This window comes from Lacerta agilis, chromosome 11, assembly GCF_009819535.1.
Source record: "Lacerta agilis isolate rLacAgi1 chromosome 11, rLacAgi1.pri, whole genome shotgun sequence".
Taxonomy (NCBI): domain Eukaryota; kingdom Metazoa; phylum Chordata; class Lepidosauria; order Squamata; family Lacertidae; genus Lacerta; species Lacerta agilis.
This window is the reverse complement of record NC_046322.1, coordinates 24,732,627-24,757,995: the sequence shown is the minus strand read 5'-3', so window position 1 is coordinate 24,757,995 and position 25,369 is coordinate 24,732,627. Positions and strand designations below refer to the sequence as shown.

At 39.4% G+C, this 25,369-nt stretch overlaps 1 protein-coding gene across 2 annotated transcripts in view; it reads right to left on the bottom strand.

Moving 5' to 3' along the window:
- The window catches only part of RNF180 (ring finger protein 180), a 50,727-nt gene that overhangs the window by 11,791 nt on the left and 13,567 nt on the right, over positions 1 to 25,369 (bottom strand). The window contains exons 5-6 of one of the 2 annotated variants that reach the window (XM_033164442.1): positions 3,495 to 3,572; positions 2,458 to 2,671 (exon numbers count right to left, since the gene is read on the bottom strand). In XM_033164442.1, the coding sequence (XP_033020333.1) occupies positions 2,458 to 2,671; positions 3,495 to 3,572 (292 nt within the window). The remainder of the gene's footprint in view (positions 1 to 2,457; positions 2,672 to 3,494; positions 3,573 to 25,369) is intronic. The other variant, XM_033164443.1, reaches the window with a different exon arrangement.

Genomic DNA, 25,369 nt, shown 5'->3' with positions numbered 1-25,369 from the left:
AATTTTGTAATTTCCAAAGATTTGAATTTCAGATTTATTTACATTTGTCACATATTACACACACACACACACACACACACACACACTGTATCCATGCAGCACATAAAGAAATTTTAAAATCCAAAAAATTAAAACATTCAATACAAAACACATACAGTATAAGAAAACCTGGCAAGCATGAGCTCTTGTTGCAATCCTATCCATTCTTACCAGGGAGTAAGTCCCACTGAACTCAGAACAAGTACGCTTAGGATCAGGCCACAGCAGATTCCAGATAGGTTGCATGTAATCATTTGGGTATGTCTAGCTATACACACTGAGGTTCAAGGATACATGTCAGTGTATTTGCAGCACTAAAGTGACCTCTCTGGGGCTTAAGCCTGGGCAGTTTGTATGGAGGTCCTGGGTTGCTCAGATGACAAGACTCACTGGACTCACCCCCAGACTCACTGATGGGGTCCAAAGGAAAGCAGAGCAATACTTTTAGCTTATTTATTTATGATATGACATCTTCTTGAATACTTATACAGTGGTGTCCCGCTAGACGAATGCCTCGCTAGATGAAAAACTTGCTAGACGAAGGCATTCGTCTAGCGGAAGGCTGCCCCGCAAGACGAATTCGTCAATGGGGCTGCCTCGCAAGACGAAAAATTGTTTTTTTCATCTAGCGAAAACCACGATTTACATTGGTGCATCACTAGACGAAAATACTCGCGGAACGAAATATTTTCGTCTAGCGTGGCACCACTGTATAGCATCCCTAGCTATATAAAGGGCTGCAGTCTAGGAAGTAAACATATGAATATTAAGCATAAATTTTAAAGCAGAAGGGTTTCTATTATAGTCAAGGAAGCTGAGCACATGCAATTATAGAGCTCTCTACAACTTTATATAGCAGCACCCTAAAGTAGATTATTAGCTGATGAAGTTTCTAGGTAGTCTATCAGCTTGCAGTACTTAAGTGGCAGGAAATTGGTAGAGATTAACCCTTGTCTTATTTTTTATGATTTTATGATGGTTTATTGTGTTTCCATTATTTTTAAATTATTGTTTGTGTTTTATGATGCTTTTATATTTTGCTTGATATCATTCTGTGACCATTTGTAAGATGAAGAGTAGTATCAACATTTTCTAAATAAATATGCAGAGAAGATTAGGGGAAAGCATAGTCTAGCCTGGGCTCTAGTGCAGAGGAAAGCTGTCCAAAACCTCAATGCATAAACACAGTATCACTAATGATTCTCATCACCTTTGCAATTAATAGCCTTCCTTCCTGACTCAATCAGGCAAGTTGTCTCTGCCACCATTTTGGCAGAAACCTAGCAAAAAAATTAATCTGGAATTTTGTGGGCCATTATTCATCCTCTTTAGAAAAGCGCCCAAGTGATTATCTCTGGATGTGCTATATAATGGACAGTACAATAAATAATAAGCTAGATCTTCAATTTCCATTGAACCACAAATGCATCTTATCTGGTCCTGTGGGCATACCAAGTGCTCTTCCCCCATTACTGCAGATTTCAAAGCTGAAAACTTAATAAGGAAAAAGCTCTCTGGGCTGCAGGGTATCTAAGCTCAACCAGATAATGTTTGTACCCACTCTTTAATTTCAAAAGTTGCATAGCTGGAGAAATCTTAGAAGAATGGATTACTGCTATTCTGGTATCTATTGCTATATTTCTAATGTCGTGAGAAAGGAATGCCTTGAGCTATTCACAGGAACTTGGACTGAGATAGATCATATTGTGGAAAAACTGAAACACTTGCTGTAATCGTTAATTTTTGTATAGCTTATGCTTCTGGGTTTATTCCATCAAACATGGTTGGGGGTGGACCTAGCAATAGGTAAGACTATTAAGTGAATGCATCCTGGGATTTAGGGTTAATTCTATTTAAAAACATTTTTTTTTTGTTCCTGCAACAAAAATTGTGTTCTGGAGTGCTGTTCTGGATGCACCTGAAAGAAGAGAGTGTGAGAAACTTGTAACCACTAAGGCTCTGACTACATAAGAACGTAACTGATTATGTGTTTCAAGCAGCATCTGCCCCCCCCCCCCTTATGTAGGGGCAGGGTGTTTGGCTATGGAGAAGTGAGTGCTACACACACAATCTCCCCAAGTGCTTTTCTCCCAATACTGGTGATTCTGAGCCCAGCTGAAGACAAATGTGTCTTGGAAGGACCTCCTGGCTTGGTGAGGGACAGTTTAACACCCCCTCCCGGCTTTCCACTTTTGCTACTAACATTTGTACCCATCCCTTTCTCTACATAACTGGAATAGATGTGGATTTAGACACATGGATCTGCTACCATCATGCCTAATGTATGACTAGTTACCATTATACTAGATTTGGAGTACAGTGTCTAATTAGTCCTGAACATTCACTTTGAGGGAAGACAGCTAAATATTTACTTGTAGTTACTAGGAAAGATGAAACATATCTTTAAAAGCTTTATACCTGGTTGGAAAAAAACTTGGGCAATTGCTGTGCGGCACAGAGGACACAGAGTGCTGGTTGGATTATCTTTGGCAAGTGTGCGTAGGCAAGGTTCACAGAAGATGTGGTGGCAGGGATAGCACATGTAAGGATTAAAATAAACATCCAGGCACACTGCACAGAGGTAGCTTTCCTTATCTTGCCAGTGTTCGTGCTCCTCTTCTGTATTCATAGCCTGGGGAAAGAGGGAGAAACAAAGCAGTGCTTTAAAATTATTTCACTCAGTCAAATAAGAGACACAATAAAGGCATCATGCTCCAAGTACAATGTGTATCCCCCCACCCCCACTAATATTTTCTAACGTAATCCCAAAGTAAAATCAATGTACCTGAAGTAATGTGAACACTTCTAGGTGGAGCTAGAACGAAAAGAAACATGCTTTGCTGCAACAGCTGAAAAATAACACAAATCACCTTCCCCTATGTACGGCAAGCTTTCCTATTAGTTGTGATGTGCGCATTTTATGAACCTTATTACAACAGCCAGTAAAAGAACTACAACACTGGGGCTAGGGGTAGGTGTACTAAAAAGTAGGTGAGTGCTTAGCATTACTATAACAAATTATCTTCTTCTCTTATGAGAAAGTGAATGCTTAGATCATCTTCAGAATTCCACATGCTGTAGTCGAAAATAGTGAGCAATGCAAGCCTGCACTCATACAAGCTAGCCCACCTAGCACTTAATGGGTTTCAATGTGACGCAGTAGAAACTAGCCCCATTGCCTGATTCCTGCCCTTCCCTCCAGAAGGTGGCCCATTCAGGGGTGCTATGGATTTGGGGGATCTAACACAATCTAGCTGGTCCTACCTCCCAGCTGCAGATCCCCCAGATCACTCGACTTTCCCTTCCCTGAGCCCTAGTCAGGAGGATGGGTTCAGAACCAGCACATGTTCTGAGTCAGAGCCCTGCTCATGCTCCAGGAAGGGGTGGGAGAGCAAAGGCAACTAAAAAAATTGGTGCCTAGTCATTGCTGATGCAACCTTGTCTAGCTCAGATACCTGTGATTTATAGTTTGATAGCTCCTGCGCTTTTGTAGAAACCTTGCTCCGTGACCAAAGTCTTGCTGGTAAGAGAATCTAAGCAGTAGTGGAAATGGTATAGTCAATCAATGTGTTGTTAAAGGCTACTTAGGAGTTTTGTAGCTAAGCAATAGCTTTGAACTTGCCCACACCTGGTCCCAACTCTCTAGCACAGGGGTCTGCAACCTTTAAGACAAAAAGAGCCACTTGGACCCGTTTCCGAAGAGAAAAACAACAACTGGGAGCCGCAAAACCATTGCGGCCCACAAAAATATAAACACCCAGAAGCTCATAGCACAATTTAGACAGGTAATGAAGGCAAAATGGCAAAATATCACGAAACGCTCCCCCCCCCCGCCAAACAACAAGCACTGTATTAAAGGAACCGTCCGAACGCCTGACGCTGCAAGGGGCAAATCTAGAAGGGGAAATCCAACCCCCCAGAATACTTCCGCCCCATGAACAGCACAAATGCAACCCTAAAAGTTTAGCAAACTTATGCAAAAGCACACAGCATGCACACTGCCCCAATCACTATTGGCCAGCAGAGGGGCTGGGCAAGGCAGCTGAGAGGGGCTGAAGCAGGGGGCTGATCACGTCCCCCCTGCAGGTGCGGGAAAACATTCCTTCAGAATGGATAAAACCCTTCTTTCAGTCCATGCGACTCCCGTTTCTAGCCGCTGCCACATCCTGCCCCCCCATCGGTACACCCACGCTCGGGCCCCTTTCGCCACGCTGCTTAAGGGAAGTCTCCTGCGCGCCCCCGAAACAGAGCCCGGGACCGGTCGTCCCCTGAGCTTTTTCCCGTGCCCATCTCATCCCGTTGGGCCGCCCTTAGCTGAACAGCCGGGCTTCCTTTTCCTTCCCAGACTGCCATGTGTCCTGGAGCCGGGCCCTTCCACTTTTTTAAAAGAGGGCTTCCCCCTCGCCCACCGCCCCTGGCCCAGCCCGCAGCTGCCTCCTTACCTCGTCGAGTCGTCGCGCCTCATCGAATCGCAGCAGCCAGCAGCTCCACCAGCAGCAGCCAAACACAAGCAGGGAAGCTGCTGCGGTCTGCTGCTGCGCCTGCGCTGGCACGAAACGAGGCACGCATGAGCAGCACAGCCGCCAGCAAGGTAGAGAAGTGGGTGGGCGCAGGCGGGCCAGCAGCGTGGCGCAGCGCCCCCTACATTTCGGCACTAAACGCACCGGCCCTACCCGGAGCCGCGGCAAAGGTGCAAAAGAGCCGCATGCGGCTCCGGAGCCGCGGGTTGCAGACCCCCGCTCTAGCACAATGACTAAGAAATCAAGAGCACAGGATGGCAAAATGGAAATAACAAACCCAGCTTTCATTTTTAATCAGGGGTTTCTAGATCTCATGGCTGCAGATCAATCAATCAATCAATCAATCTCATGGCTGCAGTATCAATCAATCAATCAATCAATCAATAAATAGGTGTCAATTAAATAGGACATATTAATTAGGTCCAGACATTAGAGGTCAGAAATGGGTTTCGGCCAAGGTCTGTTTGTGTGCACGTGTGTGTGCGCGTGTGTGCGCTTGCGTGTGCATCTCACTCCTCTTTCTTTTTGGCATTGCAGTCTTTTGCTGATGTCAAATTAAGTTAGAATGATAAATCATTTCTGATTAGTTCCTCAGCTCAGATGACCTAAACTTGTCTACTTTATTTTGTCAATTGTGAATTTGGCATTGCAGATGGTAGCATTTTTGTTTTTGGCATGCAATAAACACAAAGTCCTAAATTATTATTATTAACTTCTTTGAACAATGTTAAGTGATAATTGCTTCTTACCAAACATGGGACCACAGAGCCTAGGGCTTGCTGATCAGAAGGTCGGTGGTTTGAATCCCTGCAACGGGGTGAGCTCCCGTTGCTCGGTCCCTGCTCCTGCCAACCTAGCAGTTCGAAAGCATGTCAAAGTGCAAGTAGATAAATAGGTACTGCTCGGACGGGAAGGTAAACGGCGTTTCCGTGCGCTGCTCTGGTTCGCCAGAAGTGGCTTACTCATGCTAGCCACATGACCTGGAAGCTGTACGCCGGCTCCCTTGGCCAGTAAAGTGAGAAGAGCGCTGCAATCCCAGTGTCATCCGCGACCGGACCTAATGGTCAGGAGTCCCTTTACCTTTAAGTTATAATTGCTTCTTACCAAACATGTATATATAGATTCACGTCATTGCAAATATATATATATTGTATTTTGTAAATATGTGTCCATGTGGGTCTAAATACACGCACACATAGATCTTCATTGGGTGAAGGGGTGGCCCTGTATTGCCTTGAAAATGTGATACTATGGCCACTCCTAAAGAAACTGACCCTGGATCCCTTCGTTTGGCATGACTACTCACCAGCTGCAGATACTTCCTTCCTAGGGAAGGTTGTGGAAAGAGGCCTTGTGGGGCAGTTTCATGAATTTTTGGATAACACAGATTATTTAGCCCCACTCCATTTTGGGTTCAGACCTGACTATTGACTGAGCTGGCCTTGCTCACCTTGAGCAAGAGTGAGATGAGAGGACTGCAAACGTGCTTCTTCTTTTTGATCTCTCTGCAGCTTTTGACATCATTGACCATGGTATGCTCCTGGACCAGCTCCATGGAAAATAGGCCATTGGGTTTCAGTGGTTCCAGCCCTATCTATGGGACCAAATCCAGAGAGTAGCATGGGAGAGTGCTTTTTAGCCCCTGGCAGTTAATCTTTATAAGTATCTATATGAAGTTGCTTGGAACAGTCATTAGGAGCTTGGTGATGGCACTCAGCTCTATTTCTCATAATATTGGTATCAGGAGAGGCCTTGCAGACCCTGACTGGTGCCAGGATGCAGCAGTGGGAAGGATGATGGAAAGTAAGATGAGCTTAAATCCAAGCAAGATGGAGATGTGTAGGTGAGTGCTTCCAGTGTTTGAAAACTAGCCAATTACCTGCCCTAGATGGGGTTGTGCTCCCCTTGAAAGAGCAGGTACATAGGTAGGAAATGCTTCTGGACCCATAGTCAAAACAAAATAAAATACAAAATTCCTTCCAGTAGCACCTTAGAGACCAACTAAGTTTGTTCTTGGAACAAACTTAGTTGGTCTCTAAGGTGCTACTGGAAGGAATTTTGTATTTTATTTTGTTTTGACTATGGCAGACCAACACGGCTACCTACCTGTTTCTGGATCCATGTTTGTCGCTGGATGCCCAGGAAAGTTTTGGTGGCTAGACGTGCTTCCTACCAGCTCCAGCTGGACCAGGAGTTCTTAATCACAGTAGTTCAGGAACTGGTGACTTTAGGGTTGGAGTACTAAATTGAACACAACGTGGGGCTTCCCTTGTGCTTGGTCCAGAAACTACAGTTAGTGCAGAAGGATGCAGAATGGTTTCTGACTGGAGTCAGACCCTGTCAGCATAAAACAACCCTGCTCAAAGATCTACAGTGGTTACCAATTTGTACAGGCCAAATTTTAAGGTGCTACTATTAGAATATAAAGTTGTTAACTGCTTACGACCAGTTTACTTGTGGGAGCACCTTACCCCATCTATGCCTGCACGACCACTTTAACTTGCATAAAACTTGCTTTTACAATGACTTGCCTTTACAATTGTCACATAATGTTTGTCTTGCACTTGTAAAGAGTCAATATTTTAGTGCAGCACTTCCTACACCCTGGAACTACCTGCCCATTGACATTAGGCATCTTTGCTGTTCTCTTTTCAGCACCTTTTTGTTTAGGAAAACCTACCCAGACGTGCAAAATTGACATGCATTTTAATCTGTAATTTAGCTTGTAATGTTTATTTTTAACTAGTGACTTACATTTTGAATTTTAAAAGCTTGCTTTTAACGTTGATTTTTATAGACTATTTAAAAAAAAATTCTTCATAAACTGCTCACAAGTTTTATTTACCATTAAGTGATATACAAATTATGTTAAATGAAATGAAAAAAAAAATACAATCATTGAGCCAAGTTGAGGAAAAACTATAGAATGGGACTGCTGCTCACATTTAATTTTTAAATACTGAAGTGTAATTCTATCAGCTTCTAGTTTGGGATTACTTTGACACCATCCACAATTCCAGGCTGCTCTCAATTCTTATAAACTAGTGAAAAGTTATTTTAATGGTGATTATCATCCCTCACTCAGTTCTCCCCCGTCTTCTTCACCCAAAGTTTCTACAGTTTTACCTGAGGCATTGATTTAGTGGCAAGAGGCATCCTGTGATAGATCCAGTAGCAGGGATTAAGTAGTAAATTTAGAAAATAACGGCAAAAGGAAACAAGTAGTTCTATGTGATTAGTGTGAGATTAAAGCAGACCAGAAAAAATAATGCACTGAAATAATTTACCACCTAAAGATGTGGACATTCCTCTTAATTTGGCCTTTGAGGGTTCTGTGCTCAGACTGATGTCTGATATTTAGCATATTTGCTTATGGTTTTATACTTTGGAAAAATTTATGCCTAAACTTCACATACCGGTATATGTTAGCAAAACAAGTCAAAGCATCCATGTTTGTATTTAGTTAATAATTTACTTTCACTTCCTCTCTAGCTGGCTTCTCACTAAAATGCAAAATAGAAGTAAAAAAACGTCAAGGAGAACAAAGTAGGTTAAGAGGGTCTTTGGAGTTAAGAATTACAAAGAGCCATGGCCTCCTCTCAGGCTTTTCTGCTTCACCTTGGGAGAGATAAATTGCTCACAGAGAAAACTATAAAGAAGAGTATATTTTGCAGCACAACATTTACATTTAAAGTGAGTGTTGTCTACTTATGGCACCTAGAATAAATGATCCATAGACAATTGGAAGCATAAAAGGGTGGAATGCTATGGCAGTATTCATTGCAAATGAGTAGAGTTACTGCAACTAAAGCCATTATATACTCTGGCACAAAGTCATTATACTCACTGTCTCCCATTTTGTATAACTAAACAGTTTGATTCATTTACATTGGCACTTATTGGAATTGGCAAATTTTCCTCAAATAAGCAATGGAATATTGTGTATATATACAGAGTATTTTTGTCATTGCAATAACATCTATGGCATGCAATTGTCTCCAGTAAAGCACATTTAAAGGAGATGGCTTCTCCCAAAGAATCCTAGGAACTGTAGTTTACTGCACATAGAGCTACAATGCCTGGCATTCTTAACAACCCACAGTTCTCATGATTATTTGGGGGAAACCATATGCTTTAAATGCATGGTGTGAATGTCGGAGATACGGGTTAACATATGCATGTGTATAGACACAAAAGCAGTTACAAAAGTGTTTATGGACATCAGCGCCAGTACTGAGTAGGTGTCCTTGAAAACTACATTACTTGGGACAGCTGCATTACTAGATGAAAAGTTCACAGTTTGAGTTGGAAACAAATTCTTGGGGAAATGGCATTTGAATGGTACAGTCAAGCACATTCAATTGTCTATGTGTCAGGGGGAAAGCCTTATAATCACTACTGCTAGACAAGTTTTGCGTGAAACGAGAAGGGAGTACTGGGGCAGGACTCAAACTTATGAGTGAGGGATCTGTGCAAGAGGCATCTGGGCCACTTTGAGCTTCCAGTTATAAAACTGGTTAAAACTGGTTTCCAAAGGTGGGAACTGGTCTCAGGAGAAGGAAGGATGCTGGTTTTTGGAAGGAATAGTTCATATTAGACAACCTTGTTCTGAATCAAGAAATGAGTCATTACAACAAAGTAGTGCATTAATGTATACACAGATGCTCAGATTTACAGTGTGTGTTCTATGCACAGTGAGAAATGTGCTTGGTTGTAAAATCTACAGGCCAGGGGGGCAGTGTGAATTATGTGTTCATTTGTACTATGAACTTTACTGTGCTAAATCTAAATTTATCAAAGTGAAAGCCAGATGTCCTTGAGGAGGCCCGAGCCACTGTGCAAAGATGAATTCAGTTTGAACCCTTCCTCCCAATTACTCTGCATTCCATACTGAACTGAAACTTGCATATTAGTGCTACAGTTGCATATAGCTACTCACTAATACTGTATATTGAGTGAGATAATAGTGGCACAGCTGTTGTTATTGTTGTTGTTGTTTTTTGGTAGTTTTTATTGCTCCTTTTCATGCATGGACAATCTATGTACCCCACCCCGATTCAGGATATGTTGTGAGTGTCTAGGTTTTATTTCCTCTTCTCCTTTAACAGCTTGATCTGAGCCCAAACTGAAAAAAATAACTGCCTACACAGACCACCTCCTCTGCCTTTTACACAGATGGATTCTATAGATGTATCCTTGACTGAGTGAGACTTACCTTAACAATACTTGAGAACCCCTGTGCTAAATGTTCAAAAAACCCATTTCTGAAAGCATTGTTATTGCCTTCAAGAGCCTTTTTTGTTTTGCAAGTGTCTGCTCTCATCAAAGCACTGAACTGCTGCAATTCTCATTGCAATGAGTGGGAATGACACCAGCCACAGCAATTTGAAGATAGGCCTGTTTTAGTATTTAGCAAAATTTCTGATGACATTCAGCAGCATCCACATTGTTAAATGCAGAATCACTTCAAGAGCTTTACTGTTATGCAGCTTTTTAAAATACTAATCCCCCCAGATCACTCCATGTCCTAATTGGAATGTCATTTATTAGAATATACATCTAAAGTGGCAACTGATATTACTAGTAGCCAGATAAATGCTACTGGAAAGATTACATTTTTCAGTCTAAGAACCTTTGGGAATGCAGCTCTCAGTGAAGCCATTGGCAATCACCCAGGGAAGTAGCAATTTTTCCCATTACATGAAACAAATTAACGCAATAGATTCATGAAAATAGGTTCCCAAGATGCTTAGACATACACACATGCTCAAAATTCCCAAATGGTGGGCACTTTGTAGGCAGACAACAGGTTGTTGACAGTTGTTATTAGTAGACAATGTGCTACAAGGGGGACAAAACTCAAAACTGAGCAACAAAACTCTACAATGCAGGTTTGAGCTAAATGTGAAAATCTATGGGGACTATGAAGGGCCAACAAACCTCTTTATGTTCCCTTTCCACCAAGGGAGGGAGAAATAATAGGGATAGACTTTTTAGATTTCTCCAAGTTCCCTGAAGTTTGGGGGTTAAAAAGTACTTTTAGGAAGACAGAGAAAGCCCTGAGATGCATATAGGTTTTCCACCCTTCATGCTTGCCTGAAGCTCTGGTTGCACTGCAGTATAGTTGTTAGCATGGAAAGATTCCCAGCATTAAAACTCCAACCGACCCTGCTCCCCATCAAATTTATAGGGTGCTTCCTAATGCTAAGGTTTGGATGCTCACAGAGAGTAAGAAGGACCTCTGTGTCCAAGACTACCAATCTCTTCTGTTCACTTTCACACACAGATACCTTGATGAAACCACCAGGCAGGGGAATGGGGGAGGAAGCAAGCCCCATTCCAGCCATATTCCAGAAAGTTCTCCAGCTGTTAAGTTTTGCTGTCCTTGCTTACATTACAAAGCAGACCTACTTTGGTTTAAAAAATGGTTTACCTCTGCTCACCCTCCCACCCCATTTTACAGCTATATAATCACAGGATTGGAAGGGATTTTTTTTAAAAAAACCAATTTAATCTAACCCCAAACTCATCACATTATTATTTTTATTATTAAAAAACCAAAATCCTCCAACAAAAGAATCTCTTACAGAGGAATTTACATTCAGTTCTGCTAAAATACTTAGGAATTTAAGGAGATTTACTCAAATTGAATCAGTGGCTATAAAATGGCTAACTTTTATTTTTTTTAAATTGCTTAATTAGCTATGGGGCTAGAATATTTTAAGAACAGCTGAAAGCAAAAGAGGCAAGCATTTCTATCTAGTTTACATGAAGCTTTTTGACACTCCTCTACTAATCAGTAATGAGTTAAATAAAATTTTAAATTATTTTAGTTGCTTTGTTGGTCACATATCAAAACACAGTAAGAGTACCGTTATTTTAATCAATATAAATGTCAGTTCCGGTTACAGGTTCAAGACACATAAGTGTGGAGCTACAGAATCTATTTTGTTAATGCAAGCCTACGAATATTATCACTCACCAATAAAACCCAGGCTTCTAGACATATATTGTAGCCTGCTGCATATACTGTACATTTTATAAATGTAAATAAAATAATCAACAAAAATGAATCAACAAAGCTGTCTGGCTTTTTTGGCTTTTTTGGGGGGGCATGGCTGTGAACTCCTGCATTCCAAAATTTACTACTACCGTACAACACTACTTATCCTCCAGTGTACTCTTATAAAATAGAAACTACATTTTTAGACAGCTCTTAAAGCTGAGCAACACCACTTGGGATCTTTTTGCAAATGAAAATTTGCAGATTTTGCCCAGAGGAATGGCACCATTAATTACATAAAAACTGAAATGAGAATGACTTTGATTTGGCATTTATCCAGTTTAGACTTGAATACACACACACAGCAGAATGATGTAGTGGAATGGATGGTACTGCTTCAGGGTACAGGTGCAGGGTGCCATTCTGAATGTGCCCAATTTTAAAAAATCTGTCCCTGCTAGTTAAAAACTAGGACATCAGCCCTGCTATGCTAGTTTTATACTTGCAGGGAGTTTTTTGCACAGACAAGCATAAAACTTTTTCACATGTAACCTGAAGTGGTCCATTCTACCTCCGGACTCCCACATCTCATTTCAGCCTCATTTCCTGCATATATAGATCAGAATGAGCAGCTAAAGTGATAGACTAGAATACACCTATTCAGACTACATGTGATTTTTTAAAAATAGTCTTTAAAGACTATTTCCACATAAAAAAGATTAATCCAGCAAAGCAGCCATAATGTGTTGTGTTAGCTTTTTATGCCCAGGGAGTAGGGCATCCTCACCTGTAGTTTGAAGCTTCTGTCTAGCACCTCAAACTTTTCCCGCCTCATCCTGCTGCTTGTTTAGAGAAACTGTCTCATTCTTCAGAAGGGTGAGAGGTACAAATAACTGATCTGTTACCATTCAAATAATTATCCCAAACACAGGGTTTTATGTCAACTCTAATGAAATATGTGCTTTTCATGTAACCCTTATTTTGCAAGTAAGCAGTTTTAGTTTGAAATTATACTTTGCTTTTAGTCAATATTCATTTATGCAGATACTACATAAAATATTCATTCAAGCTATTGTATCTTTAAAATGAAGATAGCAGCTCTATGACAGAATGTGCGTAGCCTTTCAAGAGATCAATTGAAAGCTCATACCTGCCAAATAAAGCTAAATTAAAAATTTAACAGATGGTTTCCAACCACTGCAATCAATACAACAGCTTTTAACTCAGCTCAAGGTGAAAAGGCACCCTTATAACTCTAAAAAAGAAAGAGTATGATTTCAAAATGTAAATTTAATTCCTGTTTTCCAACAAAAGCTCATAAGAAATAACAAGATTTCTGCTTTGGAATAAAACACCACTAGCAAGCAATAGCTGCCATGTAATCAAGAGGAATTGATATTTTGAATTTGTGCTGGTACTGTTGCTTTGAATGTCAAATTTATATTCATATAAAGAGCTTAACAAATAATGAGCATACATTAACTCCTGTTCTCAGCTAGAGATTAATTCAGCTGAGTAGTACAGACATTTGTTCTTAACTGTTTGCCCTGTGTACATTAGCAAAGGATCTTCCATTCCTTCTATTGGTGGTGTCCTATAACTGCCACACAAACCAAACGGAAGTTGCTGTGTATTGAGCATTACCGGTAATGTGTAAGAAAGCCTCTACATAGTTTACAAAAATATAACATAAAACATTCACATTATTTATTAAAAACAACTGAAAACATTTATTTAAAAACATTCAAACAATGATTAAAATCAGCAGCAACTGAAAAGAGATGTATGTTTTAAGCAGGCAGGGAAAACAACACAATGTCATATAACCTCTGTGTAAAAAAAAATCAGGATGCAAAAATTAAAATTAAAAAATCACTACACAGGTCACCCTGAAAAGGCTCGAGTCAGCATATACGTTGGGCTGCCTATGAAGACAGTTCGGAAACCTCAGCTAGTGCAGAATTTGGCGGCCAGGTTACTCACTGGGGCAAGACGGTTTGAGCATATTACACTGATCCTGGTCTTACTGCAGAACAACTGGGAGAAGCTCATCTTAAAGTGTTTGTAGTAGCCCCACAGTGCAGTACATGATAATGCAGGCATGGACCTTCTATTAATTATTGTGTTAGTATGAGATGACTTGTGGTCGTTTGTGATGGTGGTTATATCACATTGTTTTCTGAATGTTTATTGTGCTACATGTTGCTTAACTTTGGGAATAGTTTGGTTTTAGTTGTTATTAAATTATCATCATGAGATGAACGGAACAGGCTGAGCAGTGCAGAATATAGAAAAAAGCAAAGAAGCAGGCATCTAAGGCAAGTGACATTATTTATAAATGTTCTGAACCTGATTTTTTTTATATAGGCCTACTATATATAAAACAAGTAAATGAAAACAAGTCTCAGAAACCTATTAGTGAAAATATTGTTAGTTCCAGCATTCTGAGCACCAGTTTTCAAATACAAGATGCAAACAAGTTGAGTGATATAAGCATTGACCTCAGCCTTGGTGGAAAGTAAAAGAAAACCCTGATTCCATTTCAGTGCACAAACAGTCTTGAACTCGGTACTAGCTCTGATAACTCTGTTGCAGATTCCAAATACTGCAATGAGATTGAACATACACTTCATTGTGGTGAAATAAGAAATTATGGTCACTTTTGTCGATGACCATTGATCCAGTCCTATGGAGACTAAATGAAGAACTGTGAGATTATGTGGAATGATAATGAACAAAATTTAAAGAAGATTTTCTGCAATCTAAGAGGCCTTCTGGTGCTGGCAGTCTTTGTCATTTATCTAAAGGACACCTCTTGAATGGAGAAAAGACTAGGAGGAATGCTTAGTGTACTCTTAAGTCAATAGGCTCAGGTCGTGTTTTTTTTTTTTGTGCCCCAATGGCTTTTGCTTGGAGGGACATATTTCATAGGTAAGGAAGGTTTTAATGACTAGAAACATGCCCATGGATTTATAAGTATGAGAATTCTCTTGGCTACAAACACTAAGTTTTGGCTATGAAACAGTGAGGATCAGTCATTGGAAGGGTGGATGTATTAGAAGGGCAGATTGATGAAAAAGTCAAGTATTGGAGGTGTGTTCTTAGAAGAGTTGTAGCTGCAGTTAAAGCTTTAACATTTTGAGGACTGTCTTTCAAAGGAAGCACAAATTGCTTTGGATCTATCCATAATGGAAACTTTATTATGGTCACAGCTGAATTTCATCTATTTTTAGTAAAGCACGTATCAAAATATGGAACCCCAGGCGAGGGTCTTAAGTTGAAATAGATAAGTAATCAACAACATGGAAGATAAATGTGCATGCACACGAAAGCTCATACCAAGAACAAACTTAGTTGGTCTCTAAGGTGCTACTGGAAAGAAATTTTTATTTTGTTTTGACTATGGCAGACCAACACGGCTACCCACCTGTAAATGGAAGATAAAGTTTTGAATCACATTACAGAATAAACATATTCTGCAAAGCATTTTTAAAATAAGTATAAATGCCTGACATAAGTCATGTTGATTAGCCTTCTTTGATAATTTGATATGTGAACGAAAATGAACAGCATTTTATTTGTTGAACAGTGTTTTATTTGTTTTCTCCCTAATCCTGGCCATAAATCAGAACAGCTCGCTAATGCAGTTTTTAGCACACTCAAGACATATAAATATTGAATACTGTAGAGGGCAATCATACAACACTGTAAGCAAAATGCCTGGATTGTACAAGGGTCTTCTAGTGAGAATAAAAGAAGCGCAGTGTTTTCATGCAATGACGTGCTCACTCACTGAACCTAATCGGGGCATGTGCAGCAGAATGCACATAAGCTATTAGAAATGTAAAGAAGCTATTGGATTCCTTGGCCTACTTCAAAAACTTATATGTATTTTTCTCATCATCTACTCATCAGTGGGAGGTATCAGAATCATACTTAACAATATCCAGAAATGTTTCTCTAAGAAAACATGTCTGGCACTCAGTCATCTTTAAATGAAGCTTGTCACAGTTTAATCAAAACTGGAACCAAATTATTGCAGTATTACATGATGATCTGCTATAAATAAGAGAAACCCTTAACTTGCAGTAAAGGTACAGGATTGTTTAATAAACTGGAGTCCTTAGAGACAGCACTAATGGCACAAATGTGGGACACATTTTGGACTGATTCAACATTACTAGCAAGAAGTTTCAATCTGCTGACATCAACATTAGTACTTTGGCAGAGATGTAGAATTCATTCACATTGTATGTGAAAGATGCTGGTGATTGAATTTTTTGAACCAGCAGCTATGGAAAAGTCATGTTTGAGCAACTCTGATGATATGTCCAATAAACAACAGCAGAAAAAGAAACTTCAGAGTGATGAATCACATAAAACTGAAATGCACATGAAAGCTTCAAAATTAACACATATAAATGTGATAATGGGTAGGTTCATCTCAAAGCTGGAGAGACCAAAGTTAGCATATAAGAACCTTAATTCTTCAAAGTTTGTGATACTATTAAAATGCCAGAAATGGAACAATTAGAAGTGCAGATACACACAAAAGATTTGCAATATTACTATCAGGATGACTTGGCAGGATCATTCATTAATGAATGAATGTAGCCACTTCAGAAATTATTTATTAAGTATGGCAGAAGGACATAAAAGCATCTTGAAAATGTGTGCAATGATGAGAGACAAACTACAAGACGTCTCTCCATAAATGGATACACCACTCAGAATTTTCTCTGCACAGCAGCAACCAATTGCACAGCCAAAGAAAATGGAGTATAAAAACATATTTGTATTCTGAAATGTTACAAGACTGCATTAGCCACGCAGAATATTGAAGTAGAAGTAGTGATCACAATAGACTATGAAGATGTGACTGATGCCTTTGTGATGCAGATAGCACATCAAAAATGTTGCACGGTGACAACATAAAACACAATACTTGTAAATTTATTGTTTTTTATTTAAAATATGTAATGAAACAAATGTGTTACACATTTGTAAAAAATACCCTATTAATTCTTTAATATACCTTGTTCAAATCAAATTATTCTTATTCAAAAAACTTATGTAGAATTTATTACATTTCCCAACCCCCTTTCTAATGAAGAAATAAAAACATTTTCTTGCTTAGAAGCAAATAATTTTATCTTTTTGTCCTAGGAAATCAAAGCGAGATAATAAGCTTAACATAAAATGAATTTGGGAACAGCATGGCAGTAATCAGGACTGCTTTCCTGCCAACTGTGTTACTTCCAGTTGCATGAATTCCTGTAACTGCAATTATGGCACCGTTGTAATTATCTGTACAGCAGAACCCACTATCACTGTTTGGTGGGGAAATGTACTAATTGTGCATCCCTTGTCGTTTTAATAAGAGACACTGTCATGGGCTGCATGCTTCCATAAGCCACCATTTAGAGGAAAACAAACATATATAGAAAAAATGGGAGCAGCTATGGAGAGTTGAAAAATAATTATGAATAAACAAAATATAACATGCAATATAAAGTTAATGAAGGACAATAATTACAGTTAACTTGTTAGACCAATCTCTTATTTTAAAAGAACAAGTGAGACCTCTGTCATACAGATTAACACCACATTCTGCTATGTTGGCAGAAGCTGGGACAGAGCAACGGGAGCTTACCCCATTGCGTGGATTCGAACTGCTGACCTTCCAATCAGAAAGCCCAAGAGGCTCAGTGGTTTAGACCACAGCACCCCCTGCTTAATAAATGAGTTTACCAGGCTAAATGGTGCATAAATTGCATAATTAGTGAAAATAACATGCAAAAATGTATATTAAAATAAATCTATTAGGCACAACTGCATACACGCAGGTGTGCATTAGGAGACTCAGTGATGAATTTTCATGAGGACTTTTTCAAAAATCAAAAACTGATACAGAAATGTGGGGAACTGAAAATTGGGGAAATGGGGAAATTCTAAATTATATTCCGGAAACGTGGGAGATTTCAGTGGGTCAAAAAAAATGGTTGTACCGTGCTATATTAGAAGCAAAAAAAAACTTGTTTTGATGAATTGGAAGAGCCGTAAAAAGATTCCATTGAGCACATGGATTGATAATATGGACAGATTAGCTTCATACGAACGACTTGCATGTCATCGCAAAATAAGAATGAAATCTGGAATGAATATTTAAGCGATAAGGCAGACAGTGGTGGGAGGTGGAGGGAGGCGAGAGAGGTGGGGAAACAGTGGTTGTTGTTTTTTTTTAAAAGGTATAGTCATAGGTATATCAGTGTATTCAAAATTCAATTGTCAAACTGTGCTATTATTGTTATTATGGTTTTTATTGTTTGTGTTTTTTGTGGTTGATGTTTGTACTGAAAAAATGATTAAATAAATAAAAAATTGGGGGAATGGGAATTTGAGAGAAACTGAAACAGATTGCTGTGAGGTAATAATTCTTCAGCCATTATAAAGCTCATTTCACAACTACTCAACTCAGATAAAAAGTTTTATATTCCAAGTTGAGGTAAAATGATGCAACAAATATAATAGGCTATATTTACTAAGTATGAGTTACAGGTGGGTAGCCGTGTTGGTCTGCCATAGTCGAAACAAAATAGAAAATTCTTTCCAGTAGCACCTTAGAGACCAACTGAGTTTGTTCTTGGTATGAGCTTTCGTGTGCATGCACGAAAGCTCATACTGAAGAAGTGTGCATGCACACGAAAGCTCATACCAAGAACAAACTCAGTTGGTCTCTAAGGTGCTACTGGAAAGAATTTTCTATTTTGTTTACTAAGTATGGTATCTACAGATCTGCCAGAGCAATTGAAACCTGATACAGTGGGCTGGAGAAGTTTTGGATGACCCTACCTTCTGTTTTGACTGCTACAAGTGCCAGGTCTGTGGATTCAGCAATCTATGAAGCCTCACCACTGCTGGCTAGGTGTTAGGATTACAGGCTGACAGTGCATTTCTATACATGTCTACTCAGAAGCAAGTCCAATTGAATAAAATAGAACTTACTTCTAGGCATCTATCCATCTGGAATTTCTATCTGGAATTTCAGTTTAAGGTTTAATCCCCATTGTGATTTACTTTTTAGCAGACACATAGGGGATTGTGCTGGAAATGCATGTACAGAATTTTAAGATACACTAGTCTAAAATCAATGATTACACTTCCCCCATAACAGTTTGACTTACATTGCTGCTTCAACAGATTTTCTACAATGACACACAAAAACTCCCTTCTAATTTCAGGTTTCTTGGGACTAAATCTGGAATAAACAACATTTTGTAAGCATACTTATGTAACAAATATCTATTTCCATTCCTAGGAGCCGAGAGTTGAATCTCAGGATCCCTCGAAATGTCAACGGATGGTGAGGCAGCCTGTGTGCTGCAGCTGCTTCTCTTGTGACCTTGTATTGGATCCGGAGCCAGCTGCATCTCATCCTCCCCTGTGATTCTGAGGAGACCCTTAGGCAAACCTCTGGCATTGTCCATGTCAGCTGATTTCCTTGGCTATCTCTTTACTTTCCAAAACCCCCCTCCTGCTCAAGAGCCAGGAGAAAATTGCTTTTCAAGTGAAGGCAGTGCTCAGCATCTGATTTGGTGTTCTTGCATAATAAATGCCACTTACTCTGCCTCCACTCTCTTTTGTTCCTTTTTAACAGATTAATTGAGCTGGTATGTCAATCCCATTGCCTACTGATGATGAATGTTGCCTTCTGGATTGCATCTGTATGTTTTTGGCTTACACTAAGTTTGGAATCCTTTTGCAGCAGTAGATGGCTTTTGCAATTTAGTATACCCTAGGGCAGGGGTCAGCAACCTTTTTCAACCGTGGGCCGGTCCACCATCCCTCAGACCATATTGTGGGCCAGACTATATTTTTTTTGGGGGGGGGGGGAAATGAACGAATTCCTATGCCCCACAAATAACCCAAAGATGCATTCTAAATACTGTAAAAGCACACATTCTACTCATGTAAAAACACATGAATTCCCGGACCGTCCTTGGGCCGGATTTAGAAGGCAATTGGGCCGCATCCAGCCCCCGGGCCTTAGGTTGCCTATGCCTGCCCTAGAGCACCGCAGCAAATAAATGTAGGATGGTCCGATGAAAAATAAGGCAGGGCTTCTGCACCTTTAATAGTTGTATAGAAGAGGGGATTTTTGAACAGTTATTAAAGGTGCAGGACTCCTGTGCTCTCCATCTCTCTCCTGTCTTTGTGAATTTTTACTTTTCCTGGTGCTTCCACACCAAGCATTCATTTCATAATTGCAGTAGAAGAAGAAGAGTTGGATTTGTTATCCTGCTTTATCACTACTCGAAGGAGTCTCAAAATATTCATTTTTAGGGGTGTATCCACACAATGCCAAGCTGTATTTGAACATGCCCCAATTTCCCTCCATCTCCAAATTATGCAGATTTTATCTAACTGGAAAAAGCAGGTAAATATGATGAAGTCCAGTATAGGTGTCAAAAGTAACAAGCACATCCTGCCTCTCCTTAGATGCAGAGGGAATCAGAATTGTAGGCTGTCACGTGACAGATGTTGTCAATATTACTGCTCTCATTAATGGCAGAAATGCCAGGCTTTTTGCAGGAGCACAAACTAAGCAAACAACTGCAGAAATGAACTCAGTATGATTCTACAACAAGCTGCTCTTCCTGGAGGCTGACAATAAAAAAACAACTGAAAAAAATCCTCCTGTTCCTTGTGCACATGCTCAGTGAGGTGAAAAAGGAAGTGGTTGGGAAGTCTGTAAAAACAGGAGCGTCTGTGCAAATACAGAATAGGGATATAGCAGCAGTGCACCACCCACTGGTGTGGATGTAGTTACAGTGGATATAAATACATTAAATTCTCAAAGGTGTGGAAAATGCCATACTAACTTGATTCTACTTAAAATGGAATGAAAAAGAAATTAAATTGAAAGAAAAATTAATGTGGGAATGCCCCATGAGGAGGATTCTGAGTCATAATCTATAGCTCCAGCAGTACATTTCAAATGCAAGTTTTCACTAACATTTAACAGCAAAGAATGTAGATGTTGTCTACTAAGACATTAGAAAACAATATGGAATCCAAGTGGGACATCTGGTCCTTCTCTTCTCCAAACCTCCTTTGTTTTGCCAAGGACTCAGCCAATGTGTACTCCTACTTTCTTCATTTCTGAGATAGGGGCTAAGTTCCATAGACTACTAAAACAAGTCTTCAATCTGCACCTCCCCCCACCCCAATGGGCAACTTGCCACTTCTCAGTGGCCTTTTGAGGGTGTCTCCAGAATGACACTATTTTGCAGGAGGGATTCAATTGTATGCTGTAATAAACTTAGGTTTGCACAATTAAAGCGGATTAAAGTGCTCTGGAAAGTGATGATGAAATGCTTTGAAAACTGTGGGATGAACACAATGCAAACAATCAGAATGAATGAAGGATGACTAGCCCCACAAACAAATTGGAATGAATGCTCAACAAAGACCGGATATAATCTAACCTCCATGTAAGCTTTATTCAAGGAGATCAGGGTGAATGTTCAATGAATAGGTCAACTGGAAAAGCCCTGTGTTTTCTAATAATGGCCAAAGAATTGGAAGACAGAGGGGAAATGAGGGGTGAGGTTTGCTCTGCCAAGCACTAAGGTTGTTGAGTAACCTTAAGAACACCTTCATACAGTCCCAACAATCTTATTAGGTAGGAGTAGAAAGTTCTTCCATTCTAAAAATGGTGATGCAGCTTGTGAGTATCCAGGCTAGTTGGTATGTATTACAAATATAAATGATTTTATATATGCTTAGTCTGCAGTTTTTGGTGACTTCACAGGACCAGGTGAAAAGGAGCCTCAAATTAACTTAATCCATTATAAATTATACACTCCTTCAGTTTTTTTTTTTACAGTTATTTCAGTTACCACCGAATTATTATTTTTGCTGAATAATTCCATTTTTGTGAACCTTCTGTCCCATAAAATAAAGTGTGATATGGACACACAGTGGCACAATGAGTCAGTGTATCTGGCTGTTAACTAGAAGGTTGGTGGTTCAAGTTCACCCAGGGACTACTGTGAGCAGGATTCCTGCATTGCTGGGGGGTTGGACTAGATGATCCTTGGGGTCTGTTCCAACTCTACATTTCTATTATTCTATCTAAGATTAGTCATACTTATAAGAGATCCATTGATATTAATGAACTTCAGACCACTCATTTTAATAAGTGTACTCTGAGGATAATTTAGTTGGCTATCACCCATAATTTGTATCACTTATTTGCTTTGGTCAAAAAAGCTACCATTAATTTCTTTTTAAAGAAACACATTCCAAAAGAATGTAAATAGTTGAATTCTCTCTCTCTCTCTCTCTCTCTCACACACACACACACACACACACACATCCCTGAAAGCAGCAGAGTCTGGTCTGGTCTGTATGGAAGCTGGGGCATACCGGTACATTTTTATCCCTTTTGAAAATTTCAAACATTGGCCACAGTAATTATATTACTTGAGTCTCCTCCTCCTCCTCTCATAAGGAAAACCTCACAGGTAAATACTATGTTACTGACATTATGTATCCTTCAAGATCATAGTGGTTTATAGAAAATTAAAATGCCAGTGATCAAATGCAGGACTGGCTGGACCAATAATATTGTGTTAGGGCAGCAGTTTTCAACCTTTTTTGAGTTCACAGCTCCCTTGACCAACTACATTTTTTCTGTGGCACCCCTGGGGGGCTCAGGAGCTCAGTTATGTTACCCCTTGCCTGCAGAGCTGGAAGCCTCTCACCCTTTTTTGAACACCTTCCCTTTTGGAGTGTTCCATTAGCCTCCTCTCCATTCCCTTCTCTTCGGGAGTCCTCCGGGCAGCTGCTGTTGCCGCCCCTGGTTTCTGAGTTGCCCCCCCCCCCAAGAGAGGTGCCACCTCACACTACCCAACAGGAGACTGGGACTTGTTTGTCCATTCCCAAGGGCTGGCAGAATGGCTGGCTGGGCTCCCTTGCCTGCTTGCTTGCTTACTCTGAGGCTGCTTCAGCTCCTGGCAGCCAGCACCTCTGACCAGCCCCAGACGCACAATTTGCCTGCGGAGCTTGTAACCAGGGCTGCTGCAGCAAACAGCTGTGCAAGCTTTTGGGAGGCAGAGCCGTGGGAGGGCATCAGAGAAGGAAAGAGGGACAGAGGCCAGTGTTGCCCATGGCACCTTTGTGTTAGGGTCATTACAAATGCACAACAGAGTCTTTGCATGGCCTGGAATTAGAAAAAGCATTCAACAAATGGGAAGAGTAGATGCTAATATGTCTGGGTCCCCTATTTGCTTGTTTGTTTGTTTGTTTGTTTTCTTTCACTAGAAGGTCCCAAGGTGGTATACAATACAATATTATACAATAATATAATATAATACTGAATTATTAAAATAAATATGACTGTTCCAGCCAGAACACAACACCAGCATAAAGAGGTACGCCTTTAGCATATGGTGAAAGCTATATGACGAGAATGCTAGATGGGAGGAAGTTCTACAGTTTAGGAGATGCCACAGTGAAAGTCCTCTTCTGGGCCATCAGTTCCATAGGCAGAACTATGAAGATGGAGCCAATATTTCAGATATTTGGGGCATAAGTCATTTAGGGCTTTAAATGTTACTGGGAGCACCTGGAATTAGGCCTGGGCTTCAAGCAAGACTAAAATAGATCCAGGTAATCAGTTTCCCCCCAAACATGCCTGAAACTGGGCCACTACTGCCTTCTCAAGCAACCTCTTCAAGTAACTACGGCAATGGCAAAAATAGAAATGAAACTGATATCTCAAAACCAATGAGTGTTTCCGTAAATAGACATTTTACCTATATTTTCATTTGATTAACTTAGATTAATCACCAGGATACTAGCCATGATCATATTACAAGCTAAACCAAACTCTTGTTTGATAAGTGACAATTAATGTCTTACATATAATTTTACGTTATGACAATTGACTCAAATGTTTGGAAAGAATGTCATTAAAAAAAAGATTCAGTGTGAAGAGCTCCTTGTATTGTGTAACAGTAATATTTAAAAAAATATTTCACATGTTCAATTGTCCATTTATTTGTTTTCTCCCCAACTTTTAAACAAAAAGAAAGTTCAAGAAAATATTTTCTCTTTTTATCATTCACATTGTTTCTTTTCCAGTAATAATTCATGAATTGTTACAAAAAATATTCTTGCTCTTACTAAAAATATTTTAAACTCAAATGGTACCAGTTTTTAAGAGGCAGAAAAACAGTTATTTGGCAGACAGATTGCAGCCATTTATCACAAGCTTTTAACAAAGGCAGTTTGGGAATGGATATATAATAAAATCAGCCACAAGAACCAGCTTATTACAGAAGTGTTGGCAGACTCTGAGCTGCAGCATTGGCAACAGGTATCACTATTATGCTTAAAACCTATAATAACCAGATATTAGCAGTGTTACTGTTTTTAATCTATAAAACACTCTACAAACAAAATACACCATCCTATACCATGCAATGCTTGTTCATAAAAGTTTAGTTACCATTGTTTTGTAGCTAGAGGAAATTTGGTGCCCCCTGCTGTTAAAAAAACCACACTTCTATTAATGCATACTTACTGGGGAGTCCCCTTATACAGGAAGATTAGCATCAAAAACACGATAATATAGTTCCGGTGGAATAATATATTATGCTGTGTGGAATTACATTAAAATAGAAATATAGAATTTTAATGAACTTGAACTGTAATGTTTTGGTGTGTGGGTGCATTCTGATTTACCGGTAATACAATATAGGAAAGAATACCCTACTGTTTGAGAGAACAATATTAATATATTGTATTAACTATAAAATATATGGAAATAGTTATAAACACAATTCTTGGATTCATACAGGGTGAAAATAACATGATAAATTATAACAATGATAGCAGCCCTGTATAGGGAAGCTTTTTAATGTTTAATGTTTTATCACGTCTTTATATATGTTGGAAGCCACCCTGAGTGGCTGGAACAACCCAGTCAGATGGGCAGGGTACAAATAAACTATTATTATTAACAAGAGATAATTTCATAATGGGAAATTTTATGTAGTCATGTAATGTGAAAGCTCAAAATGATGTTTATGCAGTTGTGCACATGACTCAAATAACCTGTAATGTTTTAATGCACATGTTTACTTGTGTATATGGCTTAGCTATGGTGAAAAACCTCACACTGACTGTAAGAAGCAGAAAGCTGCAAAGAAAACTGCAGAGGAGCTAATTTAAAACATGAGCACAAAAGTTTTAAGAATAGAATAAGCAGTCTTCTCACCTTTTATGGAAGAGAATTTGTATTTGTACTTTGTCAGGTAGAAGAACTACATTACAGGAAGGGAGCTCACATTATGATTAGAAACAAAAGATTATTGAAATACTTCATTTCTGTTTGGATTTTAAGTAAAGGCTCATGATAAAGGACTTGTTCTTTATACTGATACAAGTCTTTGGGTGAGAGAAAAAATAATTAAAAATGTACATAGACATAGTTTCTTTTCTACATTTTTGGTATTATCTACTAGTGTTTTTCATAACAGGAAATGTTTGTACATATTTTGGTCCTTTAGCCAATGGGTCCATTCAGACATTGTGTGAAGTATAGGTAATAAACTATGATTTGATGTTATGTCAGAATCAACAAACCATGGTTTGCAATTGTCTGCACCCCCAAAATAGAACAGTTTGAAGTAGGTTTGTAAACCATGATTGATGCTAACTATAGCTTAGTAAGATATCTGAACTAATATATATCATGGCTGCAGCCATTACTCCAAGTTAGAGGCTGCTGTCTCTA